Below are 22,153 nucleotides of genomic sequence, written 5' to 3'. Positions count from 1 at the left end.
TGGGTTCCTGAGATTTTTTTGTAGCATCAAGAACCTCTGCTGTGTTTTTAAACACTCATTATATACACGTGGGCCTTTTTAAAATCGCCTCTCTGTGATGACTACTGGTTTCGCACACCTACCAATGCAGTAGTACTGTACAGCCTGAGGTATACAGCAAGTTCAAGACTCTTAATTCATGGTCCCAATGCAAAGAATGGCCTGTCCATTCACAAAGTGTTAAGCAGTTATGCAGGGAACTACAGAGCATCCAGGCTTTGAGTGTGATCTTCTCTGGTCACTGGGTATAAGGACCTATCTTTGCCCATGTTTAAGTGAGGACAGCAAAGGTGTTTCCCCTCATCCTCCCTCTGTCTGGGAGAGGGAATGTGTATGACCTGATTTCCCTGCCCTCCCTACCCCACATACCCATGTGCTCGAATGCCAGTCTGTCATCCAGACTCCAGGATTCTCCCTGCTCCCACAGGACTATCCTGCCCTAGGTATGCCGGACTGAGTCCCAGAAAGCAGCTGCTGTCTGTCCTGCTTTGTAGAAGTTACCAAATAGCAGAGATAGGTCTTGGGAAACAGTAGTGTGGCTAACTCAAGGGCTAGGTGCTAACTAGTTCCTCACCTGCCTCCTCACCACCTCCTTGCACTGCTTGGTCCTGGTGGAAGATGGTCTGACTTGGGCACTGCTTCCTATCTACAGCAGCACCATGAAGAGGTGCTACCACCAACAGAGGCAAAGCACTAAGGCATGCATGGTGCATAGGTGAATGTCAGGGTGAAGGCCCTAAAGGTCCTTCTGATAATGATAAAAAGGCTTCTGGGATGGATAGATATTTTCTGGAGGAGTAACCCAGACCCAGAACACAGTGCTGATGGTCTGGGCTAGCCTGAAAACAACAAAGGAGCCATCTCAAACTTCAGTCAGAAAAAGGTCAAAGTGGGCTTGAAGTTAGGTCAGATCTGGCAAAGGTTGTTCATCCATGTTTTGTGCTTCGTATAGACTGTGCTTCATATGCACTAACACCTCCTACTGTCTTGAGTAAGGAATCATTAACCAAATCTATCTCGAAAAATTGTTTAGGAAAAAGGTACTGAAAAAAGAGGCAAATGAGAAAGACACACTTGCCAAAGAATTCTAAGGCAAGCAGCTGCATTTTTCTTTCTTTTTTTGAAGATGGAAGAAAAAAAGCAAGCTACTAAAAGTCACCATGTTCCAAATATTACGACAAGCCTATATTTTCTGTGAAGACTCTTCCCATCTGACTGACTAAAGGAGGGGCATTGGAAGTCTTCTGTGTAGAAACAGCAAACTTCAGAAATATGGAGCTGATTTTAGAAAACTACTAGTTTCATTAGTGATGAAATATTTATTATAAAATTCATAGGAAGTGTCAAAACACTTTCTAAATTAAGAGCATGTTGTTTGCTTTGCACATTTGCTGAGCTGAGTTGCCAATGTATATACAAAAACATTTGTAAATAATTAAATGACAAATGATTCCAGTTAAACCAAACTTTAACCTTACATTAATCTGTGATCTTCAATAGTATATTGATGTTTCAAAACAATGCAGTGGTAAAAAGCTAGTTTATTTTAATTTCCAGTAATTTAATATAGTAAATTTCCTAAACAAACTTTTAAACATTAATCTACATTTTTTTTTTAAATTAAATATCACTGCTTTCATAAGTTAGTTTATCAGCATAAAATAGCGCGCAGATCACTTTTTACAGCAACATCACTTGAGATGACATATGGAATCAGAGACAAAAAACTCCACTGTGTGTGTTTTGTAACATGAATTAAGAAAGTTACTCAGACTTGTCATTTTCTACAAAGCAAATCACCCTGTAGTCTGAACAGTGAATAATTTAACTGGAAATTGATACTGAACATGTGTTATTGGAACATTAATGTACAGAAGGCCTACATACCTATCAGTAGTGGAGAATACTATGAGATAACCTTTCTAAGAAGTGGTGGTTTTTTGCACCTCTTTCATGAAGCTTCCTAAAATATTCTATCCAATTCAGTCATTTTATTCACTAGAATTAAAGATGGCTAGATTATCTTTCAAGAAAGTACTAAAGGATGTGCATTCAGATTAAAAAAGAGGATCATTACAGTGGAGACCAGCAAATGCTCAATGAGCATGTAATATACTCTTGTATTGTATATATATTGTATTGTGCAAGCAACTTTTGATCCAGAAGCGCCATCAAATATAGGCCACTACAAGTAAACTATTTCTTCAATACACTGAAAGGTAAATTTTACAAAAAAATTTTTTTTTTCCTGACTGCTGTGCTGAGAGTTATTTACTGATAAAAACTGGAATACAGAGTGATGCATCAGTAAACATTACACCGAACTTGGAAGTTGAAGGCTTTGTTACCTACCTAATGCAAAGCAATCAGAAAGCAGAAGTAGCACTGGAAAGCAGTCAATATTTTTCAGTGTGAACACACAGAAAATCTGAGCGGAGGAGTCAATGTTGCAGTGATATTTGCAGAACTGACAGACTCTTCGGTTCATGCAAAGGTGTACACTTAAATCGGTTTTGAGTCACCCCTAGTTATGCCAAAGGATGCCCTAGAATTGCAAAAAAGCTGCTGTGTATGATACACAGGACTAGCAATTTCATGTACGGATTCACACTTCAGATACAACAACTATTCCTTGAGTATTTATTGTCTATATGTATTTTGTTATACTGGATATAAACTTATAACCTCCAAAATATTGCAGATTTAATTTTCTTAACATGCTACTGTATTCTTGACAGAATAGTTTTGATTTAATTAATATATACAAAAACCTATTTCAGCATAGATCCATTAACAGCCTTTTTCTGCTAACAATTTCTCCTAACAAGCTGAAAAATGATGTTGTCATTAACTAAAATAGTTAGTTCCACCCAGTTTCACTATAGATATTGGCCAGCCACATTTGTAATGGTGTATGATTTTTGGTTTTTTTGTTGTGTTTTTTACAGGATGAGAATATAATGCGATCCATGCAGCTCTTTGAAAATGTGATTTAATGAAGACCTTAGGTCTACAACTAATGGACAAATACAAGCTATTCTGCAACTTTATCTAAAAGATGGATTTCCCACTTTATCATAAATAAAATTACTCAGCTTTACACTGAGACATGTATTATGCAAATAATTTTTTATTATAAACTTTTCCCAACAGAAAAAAATTTCTAAATTACATAATTTAGCACTTCAAAAGTGGCTACTTAGTTAACAAGATTGTTCTGAAAAGTCAGGTTTTTACTCCAAACCCAAAGTAAGACCTGACATTATGCAGCTTTATTATCATTCCAACCCCTAGATAAAATAGATACTATCACAAGGAGATTAAATACTCTTAGTTTTGCTACTCATTTGTACTGGATTAAGCTCCAGGTGTTCAAGTGTATTTCTTAAATCTTAGCTTCTAATTTATACAGAGGCATTACCATGTATTTTCTTTTCACATTTGTACAGTGTAGTCCCCATTTTTTGAGTAACACTTTGAGTTAAAGTGCTGTAATCAATGTGCAAAGCACATCTTGCTGCAATTGCCTTCCACCTTTGACTTGCTTTTCTCTTCAAAAAAATCCCCAAACCTAACAAAATAGATAACTTGAGAGGAAGAACTGTTGTAGAACAAAAAAAGAATTGCTTATAGGTAGATTTACTCCCTAACAAATATGAGTAAGCTTCTATCAATCACAATTATCTAGTAAATCTGCATTTAATGTATCACGACATGAATATCAGGAGTCCTACATACTGTATTTCTAATTCTTCTTGGATGTGTCTGCAAAGTTCTGTATTTAAAATTAAGGATCTTCTGACTTTCAGTTTTTCATGAAGATACCTTAACTGGATCCTAACACTGTTTTCATGAGTGTCTTTCTGCCTTTAATAAAGAAAAAGGCATGAACTTGTTTTGAAACTTCCATCCCACTTCAGTGATCACAATTAATATCACTATGTAGTAACATCTACTAATAGTGACTGCTAGACAGGTTAACATCTTTCAGCTTTTTGTAATATCTTTAATTATGAGACAGAATCAGGAAAAAATTAGAAACTTCAGCTATATAATATCATCTATATATGAGATATGCATTACTTTTTTTTAGGATCATTTCTTCATTAAGATTGGAGCTACAGTAATTCTGAACCTAGAAAGATTTTTCTAAAAAAGTATGTACCTACAATATAATACTGCCCCCTCCCCCATGTAATTTTTAAGGTATATTGTCCACGGAGTTTATGCCAATACTTCAAACTAGGTGAAATGCTCTCAGAGATAGGCCAATCTTCATTGTGACATTGCTGCAGAAATCGAGAAAGGGGATTAATGAAGTAGAAAGTATGTTGCAAGCATTCTTTGGCAAAAATAAATCAGGTATCTATTCTGGTGTAGAGATGGGATGTTTAGAAGCATGTTGAAGGCTGCTCTGCTATCACCAGTGTAGGATAAGAGTAGTACAATACATGTACACCTGAAATCTGCTGTAGCGTGTTTGTGTAAACTAAATGTGCACATTTTGTAAAAAAAAAAAAAAAAATAAAAAATAAACATGAAGAAAAACAAGGAGTATTATTGATTTTTTTTGTTAAACAAATACTTGTATTTCTTCAAGTTAAACATTTTTGCCAACAAAATTGTGGTTTTTTAAAAAGCTTAAATACATAGATCTTGACTTAGCACAGTTCTGATCTCAGCAGAGAACTTAGCACAGTCCTGAAGTAAATTTAATTTAGCTAAGCAGCGGTAATTTTCAAACAATTCTAAAATTGCTTTCACATGACAGACTTTTTTAATACCCTATGCAACAGCATCTTCTGATGACAAAAACACCCATCCCTTCCAACAACTTTAAATTCTGGAATTGAATTTTCTTCTGGGGAAAATGTTCTATGGCAAATTTTGTTACTTCAGTCAGCTCTCCCTCAGAGTAACTCAAATACCCATAACAACATGAACCCTGAACAGTATTTATTACAAGACCTGTTAGGGATTATTTTGCAATGACGTTCAAATAAGTTCATGGAGAAATGCTGTACCCTACAAGCTGGCTTCTGCAATCTTTTTATTGTCATTAACTCATATTTTTTTCATAGCTTCCGTGTTCAGATGTTTATTAACTTGCCTGGAGCTGAATTCACAAGCTAGTCCCAATCATATCTGTGGCATTACAGAACTCAATGCAAAGGGAGCATGGTGTAAATACTCCAAAGTTGCCTCTTCCACCTAGCTCACATTCAGTAGGACCAAAGCTAACTGGAACTAATTAGTTGAGCAAAAGCTTGGCTGTGGCTCTGTGGAGCAACCTGATGCCTCTGCACTGTATTCTTCAGAGCCTCTCCAGCTTCTCAAAACAATGTGCTGAGAATGGACTGAGCAAGTTCAGTTTTGCACCACGTGCCACCTGTTTAGTGCATTCAGCTTCATACCTTTAAAAGCTGACTGTCAAGAAGTCTAGATGAGTTCTCATAGTTCTACGTCTAACCCACTAAGACCTGATGAACCCAAACTGCACCCATCTGTGCCTGTGGCACAAAATAAGTTATGTGATTCAAAAGCAGGTATACATATGTAATTTAACACCAAGTTAGTTACTATTTAAGTAATTACAGCCAAATTATTTTGCATCACACAAATGTACAAAACACATTAGGCACTGCAGATATATTAAAGAAAATTGTAATTTACAACAAAATAAGAATCAATATTTACTCTGCTTTTGAAATAGCCAGTTAGTCAATGTCATTGTAAGCACAATGCATATGGAAATAGCAGCCAATACAGAGAGAATTATTTTAAATAGTCTTCTATAATTACATATTCACAAACTGATAGGACTTCTCCCACTCTCCATCATACTGAAGAATTGTGATTATTTTAAGAGAATATATCATACCCCCACATAAGTGTCAGTGATGTTCACAGGCAGTTTCTTTCCAAACTTCACCTTACAGTACAAATCACTGGAGTTTTCTTGTTCAAGAGGAGATAGAACAATAGGTTGGAATTTTAGATTTTATGATAGCCACAGTTGCCTGTTGATGAAAATAAAACAAATTTAAACAAAATAAGGAGCACTAGCACTACATATAAGAGTACTCATATAGTCTCTATAGATTGTATAATTCACAACTTTTACGTAGTTATCTTTGTTATTATCAAAAAGTAGAAAACTAAAAAGTTAGTATTTGCCAAGAAATTTACTGTCAAAAGGGCTGAAAATAATGAACTGAAAAAAATGGAGCATTGTGATAACTAATGCTGGAGAGTAAACATCCAAGAGAACAGATATGTAAACTATAACTAAAACCTAAAACTGGGTGTAAATGTAGACATGAAATAATAAGGATTTTTAAATAGAGGAGTGATATTCTGGAAGGGACTTCCAATAAAAGTAAGAATCATATACATTATAACTCATTTAGAATAGAAACTTGATAAATTCATTAGTTGGATTATGTAATATTGCTTGTAATAACAATTTAGGAGTTTGTTTCCAGTTTTCTGCTTTATCTTATTACAGTATTTTTAAAAGACACACAGAAAGACCTACTCACAAAACTGGTAAGACTACAAGAAATCAGGGGACAGACAGAAGAATTAGAGGTTAATGATTCACTGGATTAGTTACATTATCTAGACTGAAATTTTCAGAACATCAAGTAAGAGATGAGAAGTAATTTTCCTTTTCTTGTCTGGCTGCATATAAATAAAAAACTCTCATGCTTCTTTATTTGTCATGATGTTTTTCAAGTCTGTACTACAAACACTGCTACTGCCCTTAAATGAATATGAGCGACACACAAAAAAAATGAAGTGGTGTCTCCTGATTACTTGGGTGCCTACTGATTAAGGCACACAAGTTCAGAACTGGTAGACCTATATTTATGGTCCCTACTTTTTAGGTTATTCCTATTCTTTACCAATGACCATTTAATATAATACATGCAAGTGTTCACAGGGTCAAGAAAGCAAACATTTTCTTTTCTAGATGAATATTCAAGCCAATACTCTCTCACTTTTTCCTCTCTCCTCCTTTCTGCACAATGTACAACACAACAGAAAATAGCAACAGAATGTTCAGCAGAAGAATGCCATCTATTACTTAAAGCAGTTTTTGATTTATAGCAATTGCAGATCTAACCTCCGTGTTAACCAGGGTGGGCTGGAATGTGAATATCTGATTTCCTCAGTAAGCAACTTAAACAATAAGCCATTAGTGGGAATGGGCAGGCATCATCAATAACAGCAAAAAGTATCTTTTAGCAAGGGTAAATCCTGTTGAGAAAAAGTATTTAGGCTCAGAAAAAGGAACACAAAGCCTGCATCCCAGGCATATTGAAGCAAGACAAATATTCAGCCCGAGTCAGGTGTCAATACTCCAGAAGGGGCCAGAAGCTATTTACTAGTTGATATGTGGTGAATTCCTGGATCACTCTTCATAGGCATCTAGCCTACCTTATGGTTTGCACAAGAAGCTCACAAATTTTACTCAGCATAAGCATCTACTTTCCCTGCAACGTCTAACTTGAAGTAAGGACTTATGTTAGGCATCCTGGATCCTACCCCACGCAAGTAACCCATCTGTCACACCAGTTCAAACCCCGGAAAAAAAATTTAGACTTTCTACAGAAATGGAGAATTTCCAAGAACGGCAAGTATCTCATTTAATCACTAAGTCTGCATAAGCTTCCCACCCAGGACAATAAAATGTCCCAAGCAAATATCAAGGGCAGGGATCCACAAGGATGCACACTTGCTCCCCAAAAGGAGTTCTCCTGAACAGGGCTTGGTGTGCTGTGCTGTAAGAGTCCATCCACGCAGCTTCTTATGTATGTATGGATCCCTTGCAATATTTTACTTGAGACATACTCCTGTATTTCCTGCTCAGAGATTAAAACAATAGAGAATACAAATGAAAAGTGGGAGATAAAAAAATGGGAGACAACAAAACCTAACTGGCAGAATATGGATTACCCAGAGTAGATTTAATGTCATTACTATTACCATTCAATACATCAAACAGACTAAACCAACTATTTTACTACGGACTGGAACACAACTCTGCTGATTGCCACAGTGCAAAATCCTATGTTTTATGCAATATGAATAGTTATGACACATAAAAATAAACAGTTTTCACAATGGAGTTCTTAATCTGAAAGCCAGAGATGGAAGTTGTTTTGGCAAAGTTGCAGTCAAATGTGCAGATTACAGAATAATCATCTGATCAACTCACCTTTCCACCATATTGTTCCAACTTTTGTAAAGCAACGGTAATTTTTTCTCTAAATTTCTTGTCCATTAATCTCCTTGAAAGCTATTGGAAAAGTAAAATAAAAAGGTTTGTTGCACAATATAGTACAATATATGCAAAGAGGCCAATATAATTCTATTTTATTAGTTTATTTGATCTTATCTTTGGAAAATTAAAGCCAAAAAGAAACATCACTTTATAGCTTGTGACTGATGTCAAAGTATGGAACTGAGTCAAGGCAAAATGAATAAAATGTTAACTGCTGAGAAACATAAATTCAAAGAAAGCTCAACTGTTAGCCAAAAAAATACTTATTTTAATTTTTTTTGTCTTTTAGCAAACAAATTTTAAAGCGGTATCAACCTTAAAAAACAGTCATTCTTAAAGTGTTGTCCATATGAAAGGTTAACACATTTTTCACGTGCACTGAAAGAGACTTATTATAGTGGAAATACTTTTAAAAAAACCTACTGCAATTTCTCTCTTCTGCATTGTATGTCTAAAAGGTCCTTTTATTTTGCTCTAAACCTGTACTTTGGAAGCCAGCTAAACGAAACCATGAAAAGCTGGTCTAACAGAGGAAGGATGTCTACAGAAGCACTCAGTATAAAAACACTTTCCATAATCCCACTCTAAGTTTATGTAATGAATACTTCCTTGTGCAGAATTCCCATCTGAAAGAAGTGGAAACATTTGCTTATGTTAATTTATTGAAACTTTCACAGATTTTTTAAAATATTCACACTTAAAATGCAAACCTCATTTTGCAATAAACATAAACTTCCTTTCAAAACATAGCATCTATTTCACCTCAGGCTTGAAGCTGGATCTTTTTTAAATAGTAGAGACAACACTTCCATTATTCTCCAGTTTACATTAACAACAGTTTTTGGACCTTGCTAGAACTTTGGAAGTCACCATATTATTAAAGAATGATGGACTTACACAGAGGAATATATGAAGTAATGCTTTTCATGGAACTGCTGAGTCCTCCACTGTATCTCTGCAGATATTATAGTAACATCTCAACAGAAGTACCATAAAAATACAGATGATTTTTTACTACAGCATTCAAAACTTACATTTGTGAGTAGATGCTTGAGATGATCATTAAGAGATGGGCCAACAACAGCACTCAGTTGAACTAAAGCATCCAATCCCCTTCCGAATACTTCATCATCTGAATGGGCCTTCAGAGGGGGAAAAAAGAAAATCCTGTCAGTAATACTCAGATAAATGCACAAGCTCTCCAAAACGGCAATCTCTACACTATGATTGTATAAAGTATTTTTAAAAATTAAAACCACTGTACAACTGTTAATTGTTATAATGTTACAAGTTTAGAAATACAAGTACAATATGGCTGAATATTATTATCCAGAGGTAACATTTAAAAACAGAAGTATATTTTTAAAGTAGAAAACAAAAATATCCACAAAATGTCAGTGAAACTCTTGCATTTCTTCTGAGACAAAGAAACTAATAATTTATTATTGATGAAATAAAAAATTTGGCAGGCAAAACAAACAGTTTACTACACCAACAATTTCAGTGCTTCACAGCATATTAGAAAGAACCCTTCAAATGTGGACATGTTGAAACTGGGAGACATTTTAGTTACAAATGTAATGAATTTAGGGTAATTTCTATGTAATTCATAACAATAATTGTCATTGTTGGAGAAACACAGGAGCCAATGACTTTTTGACTAAATTAATTTAGTCTCCTGCCAACTACAGCTTTGTCATCTGCCAGCAATTATCAGGCTCTTATCTGCTTCTAGGGTGCTTTGTCATCTTTATTACCCCCATGGGAAGGTTCTTCTATACCTGAGTTCTCTAATGGTTTAGTTATCTCACTCTTGCTTTAGCAGACAAATTGATTCAGAACAATTAATTTTGTTCTTGTACTAATACTGACCTTTATTTAAACAGTTATTTTTGCACTCTGACGTTTGGGCCCTGAACTGTTTTGTTTTGTTGTTGTTGTTTTTTTAACTAGAAGTCATCCACTGCTTGTGTAGTAGGTTTAACAAGACTTTATACCAAAATAGTGCAACAATAAAAATTATCAGATGAATAGCAGTAATTGGAAGAACAGACAACAATAATTTTTTCTAATTTTGTCTTCCAAACTAAACCAATGATACTGATAACGCACAATTCTGATCTTCTATTACACCTCTGATCTGAGATCACAAAGAATTTTCAAACTGTCAGCCATCTGTATAAAACCAGAACTGGAACACAGCTAGATTAAAGGACAGCAAGTAGCTGAACCAGAAAAGGGCTCTGAATGATATGAAAAAGATCCAAAAGAGATTACCTTCAAGGCCAATACTTTTACCTCACTTTATTCTCTGAGGGAGTAAAAAAGTTAAAAACATTTTAAAAATTAAGAATATGACCTCAAACATTTTAACTGTATTCTTCCCTTTCCCTCATTGGCATATTCTGTTTTATCTTTGTAGCATGTTTTGAATTTTTAAATTTAACAGATGAGTATTTATTCCCACATCTCCATTTTACTTCACCTCAATTATTTTTTTTTGCATGTTATTATGTGGATACATAAAACCACCAGCAATACATATATTTATTTCTGCTTATATTCAGATCTTTAATAGAATATTTCCACAGAATTTGCCCATAGCTACTGACATACAGCTATACAAGGAGTTGCCCATCTGGATTTACAGTTAAAGACATATTTAGCTAATAAAACCAAGACAGGGTTAGCATGAGAAAAAGAAACTCTTCCCACCCCCCAAGCCCCAAACCAAAAGCCCATGCGATAGATTTATCACAATATTTTCCACGTATTCCTCACCAGCACAAGAAAAAAGAAAAAAAAAAATCAAACCCATTAAAATCTCTGCATGAAGAGTAAGACATACCAATGCAGCCTTTAACACTGGAACCAGACGAGGCAACAAGGGAATTGCTTTTTCAGTAGCACCTTCAACCATAAGTAATTCTTTAAAACCCTCCTTTGAAACAAATGTATAGGGATGTTTTGTCTCTCTTAGACCCTGTTGCAAATGTAAAACGTATTTGCTTAATAGTGAGTCTTGTTTTAAACAGAAACACATTAAAAAAGTTCCACATAGCAGCAAGATAATGTTTAGATTTTGTTACTTTAGTTCAAAACATAAAATACACTAACTCCACCATGTGGAGCCATTGAGTACAACTCTGCTCACAGAATATTCTTATTTATTTTTCTTTTGGAACATTGAATATTAAGACCCACATTATGAATACTGCCAATTCAATCAATGTTTGTATTTCATTACCTTTAATCTAACTACCCAAGATAATTTTTCAACAAGATCATGAACAAGAATAGGCTCTATCTGTAAATGGCTTTTGTACCCTGAAGGAAAAACAAATAAAAATAGAAGGTGAACTATGGAAGGAAATACACCCACCACCACACCACCACACATGCCCCTCTGCAACACCGAAAACTTGTAGATGGTACAAATATGCACTTCTAGTGAAGACCTGACTGGCAGAACTCGAAGATTTAAAGCCCTATGGCTGAAGTCTTTCTTCTTTCCCTAATAGGATGTCCTGGTTTCAGCTGGGATAGAGTTAACTGTCTTCCTAGTAGCTGGTACAGTGCTATGTTTTGAGTTCAGTATGCAAAGAATGTTGGTAACACACTGATGTTGTCAGTTGTTGCTAAGTACTGTTTAGACTAAAGTCAAGGATTTTTCAGCTTCTCATGCCCAGCCAGCGAGAAAGCTGGAGGGGCACAAGAAGTTGGCACAGGACACAGCCAGGGCACCTGACCCAAAGTGGCCAACAGGGTATTCCATACCATGGGACGTCCCATCTAGTATAGGAACTGGGGGGAGTGGGGGCGGGGGATCGCCGCTCGGGGACTAGCTGGGTGTCGATCAGCCGGTGGTGAGCAATTGCACTGTGCATCATTTGTACATTCCAATCCTTTTATTATTGCTGTTGTCATTTTATTAGTGTTATCATTATTAGTTTCTTCTTTTCTGTTCTATTAAACCGTTCTTATCTCAACCCAGGAGTTTTACTTCTTTTCCTGATTTTCTCCCCCATCCCACTGGGTGGGGGGGAGTGAGTGAGTGGCTGCGTGGTGCTTAGTTGCTGGCTGGGGTTAAACCACGACATAGGAGCTCTAGGTTACTTTAGGAAGTGACAGCTTTGTTCAATCTTAAAAGAAAAAAAAAAGCCACCTCTAAACTATGCACTTTATTCCATCTACCACACTGGATTCAACATTTATTTAGACTCCTGAAACATATTTGGGGATAAATGTCACAGATGATGCTGAGAAAACAGAAGCCTGAACATAATGTATAGTATTTCTCTTTCACTTATTTACAGGATCTTATTTCCACTGTATTAGCTCAGTCTATTGAGGAGAACACTCTTACTTCAATAGGTAGGCTTTATACACAAAAAGAATCAAAACTATTTTGTTTACAAAAGAACCTGCAAAGCCACAAATGGATTAACTATTTCATTTGACAGTTGGGAATCTGAGGTGCAGTCTCGTATTTGGCCAGTATGTCAAGGATTAAATAGCTCTACCTAGCTCTCCCAGAATGCTCTAACTAAAGAACTACAAATGGCAATGTTCTTGACCATCTTAATTCTTACAAGATCCTCACAAATGTTTTTTTCATATTTCCCTAGTAGGTGAATCTAAGTTAGCCAGCTTAGCTTGTTACAAAATACTATTTGCAATTAGGAATTCCTGTATTCTTAACTTTGCAAGAAAATTGAGTTTACCTCTGCCAATGTCACAAGAAGAGGATCAAAGGGAACAGTTTCAGGAAGGCATTCCCATTGCAGTTTGTGCTTTACTGAGCCATGCACTAACCTATATAAAGAATAAAGTTTTAATAAATTAATATATAATGATACATAATTTATTGCTAACACTATTAACTTTAAATATATCACCAATTGGTTTGCAATATTACTATATTATATACACAATCTCAATACATACTGCTCTCTTAGTGAAATGTCTAATGGTATTTAACAGTGCAATTATTATAATTCCCAAATATGGCAGTTTTCAAAATTCTGCTCCCAATCACATAGAAATCAGAAAATAAAAGTTACAAAAATTGTAGATGCCTCTCATACCAACACAGAAGATGCTCCCTTTGCAAAGTTACTTATTTTGATAAATATCAAGAAACATTTTCCTCAAACAACAATTGGTAAGGGAAATCAGTTGAAACTGAAAGAAAATCATATTGGAATTCATCAGTTACTCCTAAGATATAAATAAAGGCCATGTATTAATGATTATTTTATACATGTATATACATGTATAATGATTACTTAAATTTGTGCTAAGTAATTCTGCATTCACTTGATAAAACACTAAAATGCTTATTATCTAGGCAAATGTATAATAGACAAAAGTAACTTAAAATACCACAAATTATTACTTACAAGTAGTTTTGATAATATCTGATACTGCTGACAACTACAGAATTGGAATATTCAAGAAAATGTTGCCATACTACTTACATCAGACAAAAAAAAGACTGCAAGATGTCTACTTACTAAAATGGCACTAATTTTATTATCTTTGTCCCTTATTAGTGGGGAGGAGTAAACACCATTACCTGAAGAAATCAACTTATTTCATGAAAGAGATTTAGCAAACCAAATCTACAAATATCTAGCTATTCTTTAAAAATGCAGCTTCAGTATTAACACAGCATAAAAAAAGAACCAAAATAAGACAATTTCAAAGACATGTAGAATTGCTTTCCGCTTTGAAAAGAATTAAGTATCAGAAATCTTTTCAGAAATGAATGGAATCAAACAGTCTAACTAAAAGATCAAACATGAATAAATACATTTCAATCTGTGTAATTCTACCTAACCATAATATATATTTAGTAAAAAAAATAAACAAAACCAACACACCTGCATGGAATGCCACCTTTAGCGTATATAGCAGCAAATGCAGAAGGTGGTCGAGAATAAGCACCAAACTGTGAGGACAGAAAAAACCCCAAACATTATTTATTCATAACAGTAATGTTTGATAACTATTACGAATATGTTAAAACTGCAGGTTACCAAAAAAGGAACTCAGTCATATGATTCTAAAACTAATCAAAAAAAGAACTGCAGCTATGGGGTGAAAAACATGTATTTGGTACGTTTATCAGAAAACTACTTTTCGGAATTGTCTGACTAGGAAGTTGTGAAAATTAATAAATAATGTAGAATCAATGCTCTCCTGATGGAATACCCTAATTTTTCTATTTCCTCGTGCAAATCTTAACACTGAAGTCTTACGGGTTCTCTCCTCAACAGATTAAGGACCTCTCGCTTTCTTGATGCTCTTATTATTGTTTTACTAGTAACACGCAGAAGGCAGCTTTACTCCAATTCCATCTTGATCAGAGTACAGACAAAAGTACAAGGTGGCAAGATGTGGGAGAAACACCAGATGTTGGGCAAATGGTATGAGGGCACTGGAAATCAGCAGGGAGGTTCATACTGAGTGAGAATCTAGGAAGGACTCACTGGAGAAGGAAACTAGGAGCTTCACGGGAGGAAAGCCTGCACAAAGTTGGTTTTTATCATATACATGCTTCTTACACATACAAACTATGATATTATTTATTAGCATGATCATTCAATAATACTTCCCAGATTAAACACCTTATCACAAAGCATATAGCAGGAAATACCATGAAATCTTAATTTTTATCTTTTGAATGTTTGACCCTACATTAATATTGTTAAAATTGTGTGCATGATTTGATGACTTCTTGGCTTAATTAAGTCATTGTACTACTTGCAAAAAGGTTTCAAGAAAAAAATGCCCACATGAAAATATTCAGCCTTTGTACCTCACCAAAACACTCCTGGATTTAGTTTGTTTTCCAAAAAGGCTGTGACATTACTAATTGTTTGGCTGATAAGGCCCTGTGGTGAGCTATAATTCACCCACCCAAAGCTAGTTCTCCAGGCACAGGACTTCCATGAAATAAACAACTCCTTTCATCAGTCTTCTCCCGAGAGCCCAAATTCTTCCCAAAATATTACATATCTACAGCACTTGGGAGTTTCAAGCAATGCTCACTAGCAATTAATTTGCTAGATTTTATGAGGTCTTGATGATCTTCAAGATGCTACCTGATTCTTGGTTTCATTGCACAACTGAGATCAGTTCCTCCAAAGCAGCAGGTGCCAAAATTTATAACTGCACAACCCCTCCCTACAACTCTTTTTAACTCATCACTCTAGATCTCTTTTTAGGGCAAAAGTACATAGAAAATAAAAAAAGTTACCATCCAAGCCACAATTGTACCAACCCCCCTTTTTCAGAAAAGCAATGAACATGTTACACCTCAGGCATTTGAGCTTAGAAATTAGGGAATGTATGATTAATAACAAAAGTTTAAATTTACAAAACAGGACCAGAAGAAGCATGCCCTGCATGTATTTCATAAAGTAAGGAAATTTCTTCCAACAAGAGACCTGTTTTAAAGAAACAAACAGAAAACCCACTACCTATACATACCGGATCAATAGTTTTAGGATTCAGCTTGTCACTAGGCTTTGGCTGTGGTTTAATTGCAGGTTCTGGAGAACACGACAAAGGAGAAGATGTCTTGCTTTTCTGTACTGCAGTCTTTGGTTTTATTTGGATGCCTGATGACATTTTTAGAACGTTTCTTCCTATAATAGAAAAAGATTAAAAACATAAAATAATTTTTATTCCTATATGACAGAATATCAAGGGTTAGAATCCCCAGGTCCAAAGACTGACATGAACAATCATCAAGAAAATCTGAGTAAGTGTACCAGAAAAGAAATGCTTATTCTTATATATCCTACACAGTGCATGGGATAATTTTGACAGTCTTGTCACTCCACCTTTCAAATGCACACATTTCCTAATCCTGCACTGCTCCCCTTTACTTCTGCACTTTGAGACCCTGCGCAAAAGTGAAATTAGCTACAGTCTGCCTCTAGGGTAGCCTACAAAAGTCTGAGCAGCATTACAGTGCTCAGATTTCACTATGGGCTGCTCTGCTGAGCACCATAACTTGGGAACTATTCTGTTTGTAAAATGCAAATCATTAAAACCAGAAGTAATTGGAAGCCCTAAAAGACAAACAATAACATAGAAAGTAAATTTACTGATTTTGTAAGTTCCAGCTTATTATCACAAAACTCTAATTACATTAGTTATAAAACACATTTTTAACTACCAGAAAAATAAGAATCAAAATGGTTTTATACTATAAAAACACCAGATAAGTTCTTGACATTAGCATTATATAGCACAAAATAGTGCTATCAGTGTCAACCTTTGAAATGTACAATTGCTCATAATGTGAACAGTCATCTTGCTAACGTAAATGTAACAACATAAATATTTTTCTCAGAAAAGTATTCAGAAGTTAATGCAGATGTATTCAAATTATTTTCTTTTCCAAGAAGTAATCAAGATACAGGCCAAGGACTTTACTAAGGTTTTAACAAAATCTAGATGCATTTGAAAAGTCACGGGCTGTACCATCAGAGAAAGTAAACAATAAAAGGTGTGACAACAGGCAGGAACCATGTTAGCCCTTTGGGACAAAAGTAAAGATAGGTGTAAAGGACAGTGATAACGGTTTTGTAAAAATGCAACTGAGATAACATGCCTACGTCTTGGCAGAGGAGGAGATGGCAGAGTGGAAAAAGGACTTTTCATAAGGAGGTCTCAGGCTTCAGAGTGAGATGAAAGTTCTTGTGTAGTCAAGAGCTGGGAGAGCCACACGCATTTGTAGAAAGATCAGAGAGCAGAAGTATAGTTGTGAATCAAACAAGCGACACACAAGGTTTGGTACAGAAGTGAACCATCCTACTGGCAGATGACAGACTTCAAGCAAAGGACAGAAATCCTTAAATAGAAATAGAAAAAAGCCCCTTTAAAAGACATCTTTCAAAGGAGGAAAAGTGCGGCCCGGAGTTTGGATCCTACAAGTCACTTAAGAAAGGTGGAATGAAAGTAAGTAGGATTTTTAAGGCGAGGCAGCTCCCTTACCCTGGTGAGTGTCAACTCCGCTGGAGTGCAGCTAGGGCAGAGAAAGAACGAGATAAAGGGCATCGAGCAGTGTAACCGCCAAGAGGCTCGAAGAGCAAAGCTCTGGCAAGTTACCACAGAGCCGCCGAACACCGTGAGACGTCAAAAGACCCAGCGAGGCGACGAGGAGGGAGACGCGCGCCCCTCCTCGGGCCCCTCTCCCCTCCCCACGGCTCCCACTCTCTCGCGGGGAAGCCCACCTCAAGGCGGCCAGAGGGGAGAGCGCCGGGCCGGCGGGCAGCAGTATCCCCGCTTCTTACGGACCCCTCGGGAAGGGCGGCCGCTCAGTGCCCCGACGGCTCCCCGCGGGGCTGCAGGAGGAGGCCCGGCGGCGACACACGGGGCCCGACCCGGCCCGACCCGGCGCTACACGGCCGGCCGCGCCGGCACCCCCTCACCCGGCGGGCGGGCAGCTGCGCGCCCGGCGACGCTTCCTGCCGGTTGCCGGGGAAACTACGGGCCGCCGAGAGCCCAATCTTCTTCGGCAGGCCGAGCCCGAGGCGGCGGGAGCATGCGCGGAGGGAGGCGGGGGGGCGCGGGGCCCCTCGGCGGCGCCCCGCCGCGGTGCCCGCGGGGGTAAGATGGCTGCCCGGGCAGCCCGGGGTTGGGGGCTTCTCCTCAGCATCGTCCTGCCGTGCTGGGGGCTGAGGTGGCGGGTCCGCCGGGCCAGCTTGGCCGCTGGGAAGTGCCGGGGAGCTGAGGCACCGTCTTCAGCTGATCAGAGTGCAGTGCTTGCTGAAGAGAGAGCGAAAATGAGATTAAAAGGTTGACTCTTTCTCAACCTGCCGTGTGTGTTTGCGATTAGAATGGAGGTGGTAAACTTTCGGGTGACGATGCCGCTCACTTTTATCCACTTTCTTAAGAGCTTCCCGGGGAAAACAGGATTTGGGGAACACTTTATTTTGCTTTCTTTTTTTTTTTTTTTTTTTTTTGTGTGTGTGACAAAAGGTTGGCTTTTAGGAACAGGGCCGCATTCCCATTTCTGATCATTTTTGTTTCAAATACAATGATAGGAAGTTAATTTTTAGTTTCTTTTTCTCAGATAACCCACTCGCACAATACTGAAATCTCTGACACAAGTACAGTATTTATTCATACACCATCACATCTGAACGTGGTAAACGACCTTTTGGGTAAAAGGCTGCATTTTTTTCCCCTCTGTGGAGTCTATAGATCATGAGAGTGCTTTCTTCAAGAGATGTGTTTATTCTTTTATGCACTCAACGATGAATCTCCAAGCAAGATGTTTTCTTGGTTTGCTTAAATTGTGTGGGATACAATCTTTCCACCGTTACATTCTTTCTCACTTCTGTAATTTTTAACAAGGAACTGAGTGGGACTTTAGAAGTGGACAAGAAAGGCTATTCTGTTGGTTTTCCACAAAACAAACAAACAAACAAAACAAAACAAAACAGGAAAATGCACTGACTGTGCTGAAAAGTACGTGTTGACTATTTGAAAACTACCATTAGATTTTTTGGTGGCATTACATAATTAGTTTTATCCAAGATAAATAGTTTGTATCTGCCAATAATGGGAGGTTGTAAGTGAGGACATCTGCAAAGTTAAAATAGGGCTGCATAACTGAATGCCTTTGAAATGCATTAGTGCAAGAGACCTTTTGGAAATACAGAAGGAAAAAATGATAAAAATTATGCTGGAGAAGCGAAGATTTCTATTTTATTTTTAAGTGTTTTTAACTAAACCCAGCAGACATTACAGTATTTTCACAAAATTATTTTACTGCGCCACAATACTAAAGGCAATAGAGGGATGGATGTCTTTTTATCCATAAATTTTAGAGGCTGGTAAATGATCTCAGAAAAATCCAATATTTGTAAAGCAGACCATGCAAGTCTTCAAAAACCACACTACAAAATGCAAGCCAGCATGGTCATCTCCAGAATGAGAAAAGTAGAACTGCTTTTCTGAGCAAGGTTTAATTTTAGTTCAGTGTTTTAGTATCATTTTATTCATATATCTGCTATAGTTGCTTTGTGAGTACAGAACAGACTACAGCTACATTCAGGCATGGAAGAAAGTAGTAGTACAATTCCTAAGTCAGTAGGAGGTATGAATTGCTGTGTTGCGTGAAGCAAAATACCACTGATCAGCTCTGTGGAGTCAGCAGCTCCCACTGAGTTCCTGGAGGCACAGAAACGACTGGGTTATAAAAGGACAAGTACGACTCCAGTTTCTGTGCAAGAGCAGGGCTTAGTTCAGAGTTCAGTCAGTTTCCTGAAAAATGCAAAATAAAAAGAGTGTTACGGTACGGTGGTGTATATGGTACAACAGGAGTCCTGCTGTACTTTGAACATTGACTATATGGACTGCGCTGCTTGCCTTGCAGTCAGACGTGATGTGTGAAATCAGGGTCTGAGAGATACCCGCTGAACTGTGGGTGCCTGACAGACGTGTGTCCCTCCATTTCATGTCTTGGGGCATTTCATCTCTTGAATTGAGAGAAATCTCTACGTACGGCTCTCAGGAAGTTGCCTTCATGCAAGGTTCTTTCAGCCATGAGGTCCCACCCAGGTGCGCTGGCCTGGCTTCGGTGCAGTCCCAGCACCAGCACGTCCCTCCCCATACGAGGGCACTCAGTACAAGGCATCACTGCGTACGTGCAGAGATACACCCTGGCCCTGTGCCCACGGCTGCAAGGCTTAAGCATCTGAGTGCTGGGAATGTGCCAGTCTTGGGTGGGCTCGACCCTCTCGTGGGAGCTTAACTCTCCCACCCCTGTGGGAGGAATACAGACTAAAATCATCCTTAATTTCTAGAATAGGGTAGGATGAAACTACACCCTTGTAGATATCTTTTTCTAACTTGCATGATATTTTAAGAGTTAGGAAAAGAGAAGTCCTAAGGTTAAACACACGTTCAGTCCCTTCTGATTGCTACAGTACAATCTTAAAATGGTTTATATTACACTTTTCCTATGAATTTGCAGATCCCCTTCTCCTTGAGTAGCTTCCTCGTTATTATACATGGCCTTGGATTTTCTAAGATCTTGCTGAATATTGACATGGGGAATATGGGTAAAAATACTTGTAATAAAATGTGTTTGTTTAAAACAAAATACTTTTCACACTGTGCCCTGCTATTTTTGATAGTTGTAATAGGAACTAGTCTGTGACATTTTAAACATATTTGGTGGATGGACAATTTAGAAGGAAAAATACTGTAAGATCTATGCTGTGTATAGATCAACAAAACATGACAAATTTTAGCATTTTTCTCCATCGTGATGATACGACTTTGTAGTCTTAAATATGGTGTCATGAGTTACTATTATTACTGTATACTTATGTAGCATTAGCTCCAGTTATGAGTTTCTCCATTATGTATTTTTTAGTTTTTTCTTAATTTAACTGCCATAAACTTTTCTAAATGCTTGAAACTAACTAAAAGACAAAAATATGAATAATTTGCTGGGAGTTTTTATCATGAAAAGAAATGCGGTCACTTATATGTATGTGAGCGTGTTTAGGAGAGCATACAGAAATCTGAAAATGAAAGCTAATTCTGGACTCATTACTTATGTTTTCAGAATAACAGTACTCAACCAATTTAAATAAAACCAATGATTAATTAATTTTCACTGCTGATAAAACTAATATGCAATATGACTTCTTTTTTCATTAGTCACAGTTAAATAGTTAATTACTGATGGGGAGGAGAATTCACCAAAGCGAAATGGATTCTGAGGGTTATGAAATTAAAACTGAGGCTTATTGGAATACAGCTAATTAAAAGAACATCACATAAAACAGTCACGTGTTAGATCTTTTTGTCTGACCATATTTATACCTTTGTTACGCTAATTCGTTTGGTATGGTTTAGGCTTGTGTTTTGGCCAGTGCCAGCTGGGATATGGTGGGAAAAGTATTTCTTCACAAGTACAGACCTTTGAATGTGGAAGAAAGGGAGCTGGTGCTTGAATTTTTGTCATAATTTCATTAATTTACATTGTCAACATTTCCCTCTCTATTTGTAGCAGCCTTTTTGTTAGACAATAGGTGTTTTACACTGATTTGTTTGCTGTATTTTGCTAAATACAAGAAAGGGATTACCAACAGACTTAAATATTGATTCCTTTTACACCTTACTATATTCTTTAATATTCATCTACTAATATACAAGCTGATATATTTTCGTTTGAGATTATTTTACAAGTTTCTAAACAAGTGCAATTTTAACCCCAGTTGGGGGCTAACAACTCTTACAACCTAGTAAGAACAGTAAAAGAACAAAACATGTTTTCTCAACTCAACATATTTGGTAATTCTTTTTATTTCTCCAGTAACTCTGAAAAATTAGAAATTCTCACTGGTCTCTCAGAAAGTGCACATGTAAAACTGAAGTCTCTAGGAGCGTTTTCCTTAGATAGTCTTCAAATATCGTTCCCCAGAGATTTTATCCTGACTTAACCACTCAACATGCTTTATAAATAGTACTCCATAAAAGAGAAGTTAATTTACAGGGTTTGGCAATAAGTGTGAGCTACAGAACAGACTGTAGACACCTAATTATAGTTTTCGGGTTCCTCTGCAAAGATTTAGACGCTCCAGGTGCTTTCATTGACAAGTGCTGTATCAGATGATTAGTTCAGTGCCTGTCAGAAGTTGATGGACCTGTGAATATTCCCTTATATCTTCAGTGAAAATGGGTGTGAAACAGTGCCATTTCAGCTGAACAATTGTAGATAACGGTCCATAGATACTACTGGATTGCTTAATTGTTTCTGTAATATACCAGAAATTACTTGATTGC

The 22,153-nt window shown here is 37.0% G+C and overlaps 2 protein-coding genes across 7 annotated transcripts in view; one reads left to right on the top strand and one right to left on the bottom strand.

The window, feature by feature from the left end:
- KCNIP4 (potassium voltage-gated channel interacting protein 4) overlaps positions 1-3,479 on the top strand; it is a 230,105-nt gene extending 226,626 nt beyond the window's left edge. For all 4 annotated transcript variants that reach the window (XM_075023812.1, XM_075023792.1, XM_075023819.1 and 1 more), the window contains one exon: positions 2,988-3,479. In XM_075023812.1, the coding sequence (XP_074879913.1) occupies positions 2,988-3,035 (48 nt within the window). In that variant the 3' untranslated portion in view covers positions 3,036-3,479. The remainder of the gene's footprint in view (positions 1-2,987) is intronic.
- A 998-nt stretch (positions 3,480-4,477) lies between these two features.
- On the bottom strand, positions 4,478-17,793 carry PACRGL (parkin coregulated like). 3 transcript variants are annotated; one of them, XM_075023823.1, is made up of 8 exons: positions 17,342-17,793; positions 15,827-15,984; positions 14,215-14,282; positions 13,054-13,144; positions 11,178-11,312; positions 9,364-9,471; positions 8,264-8,344; positions 4,478-6,059 (listed from the first exon to the last, which is right to left on the bottom strand). In XM_075023823.1, the coding sequence occupies exons 2-8, from the start codon at positions 15,965-15,967 to the stop codon at positions 6,003-6,005; spliced, it is 681 nt and encodes a 226-aa protein (XP_074879924.1). In that variant the 5' UTR covers positions 15,968-15,984; positions 17,342-17,793; the 3' UTR covers positions 4,478-6,002. The 3 variants fall into 3 exon arrangements, with proteins under 3 accessions (XP_074879924.1, XP_074879934.1, XP_074879944.1); XM_075023833.1 differs by having other exon boundaries at positions 17,581-17,793; XM_075023843.1 differs by lacking the exon at positions 4,478-6,059 and adding an exon at positions 7,058-7,302.
- Positions 17,794-22,153: the final 4,360 nt, after the last annotated feature.

The sequence above is a fragment of the Buteo buteo genome, chromosome 1, assembly GCF_964188355.1.
Source record: "Buteo buteo chromosome 1, bButBut1.hap1.1, whole genome shotgun sequence".
NCBI classification, from domain to species: domain Eukaryota; kingdom Metazoa; phylum Chordata; class Aves; order Accipitriformes; family Accipitridae; genus Buteo; species Buteo buteo.
The sequence above is the reverse complement of the archived record's forward strand: the minus strand, read 5'-3'. Positions and strand labels throughout refer to the sequence as shown.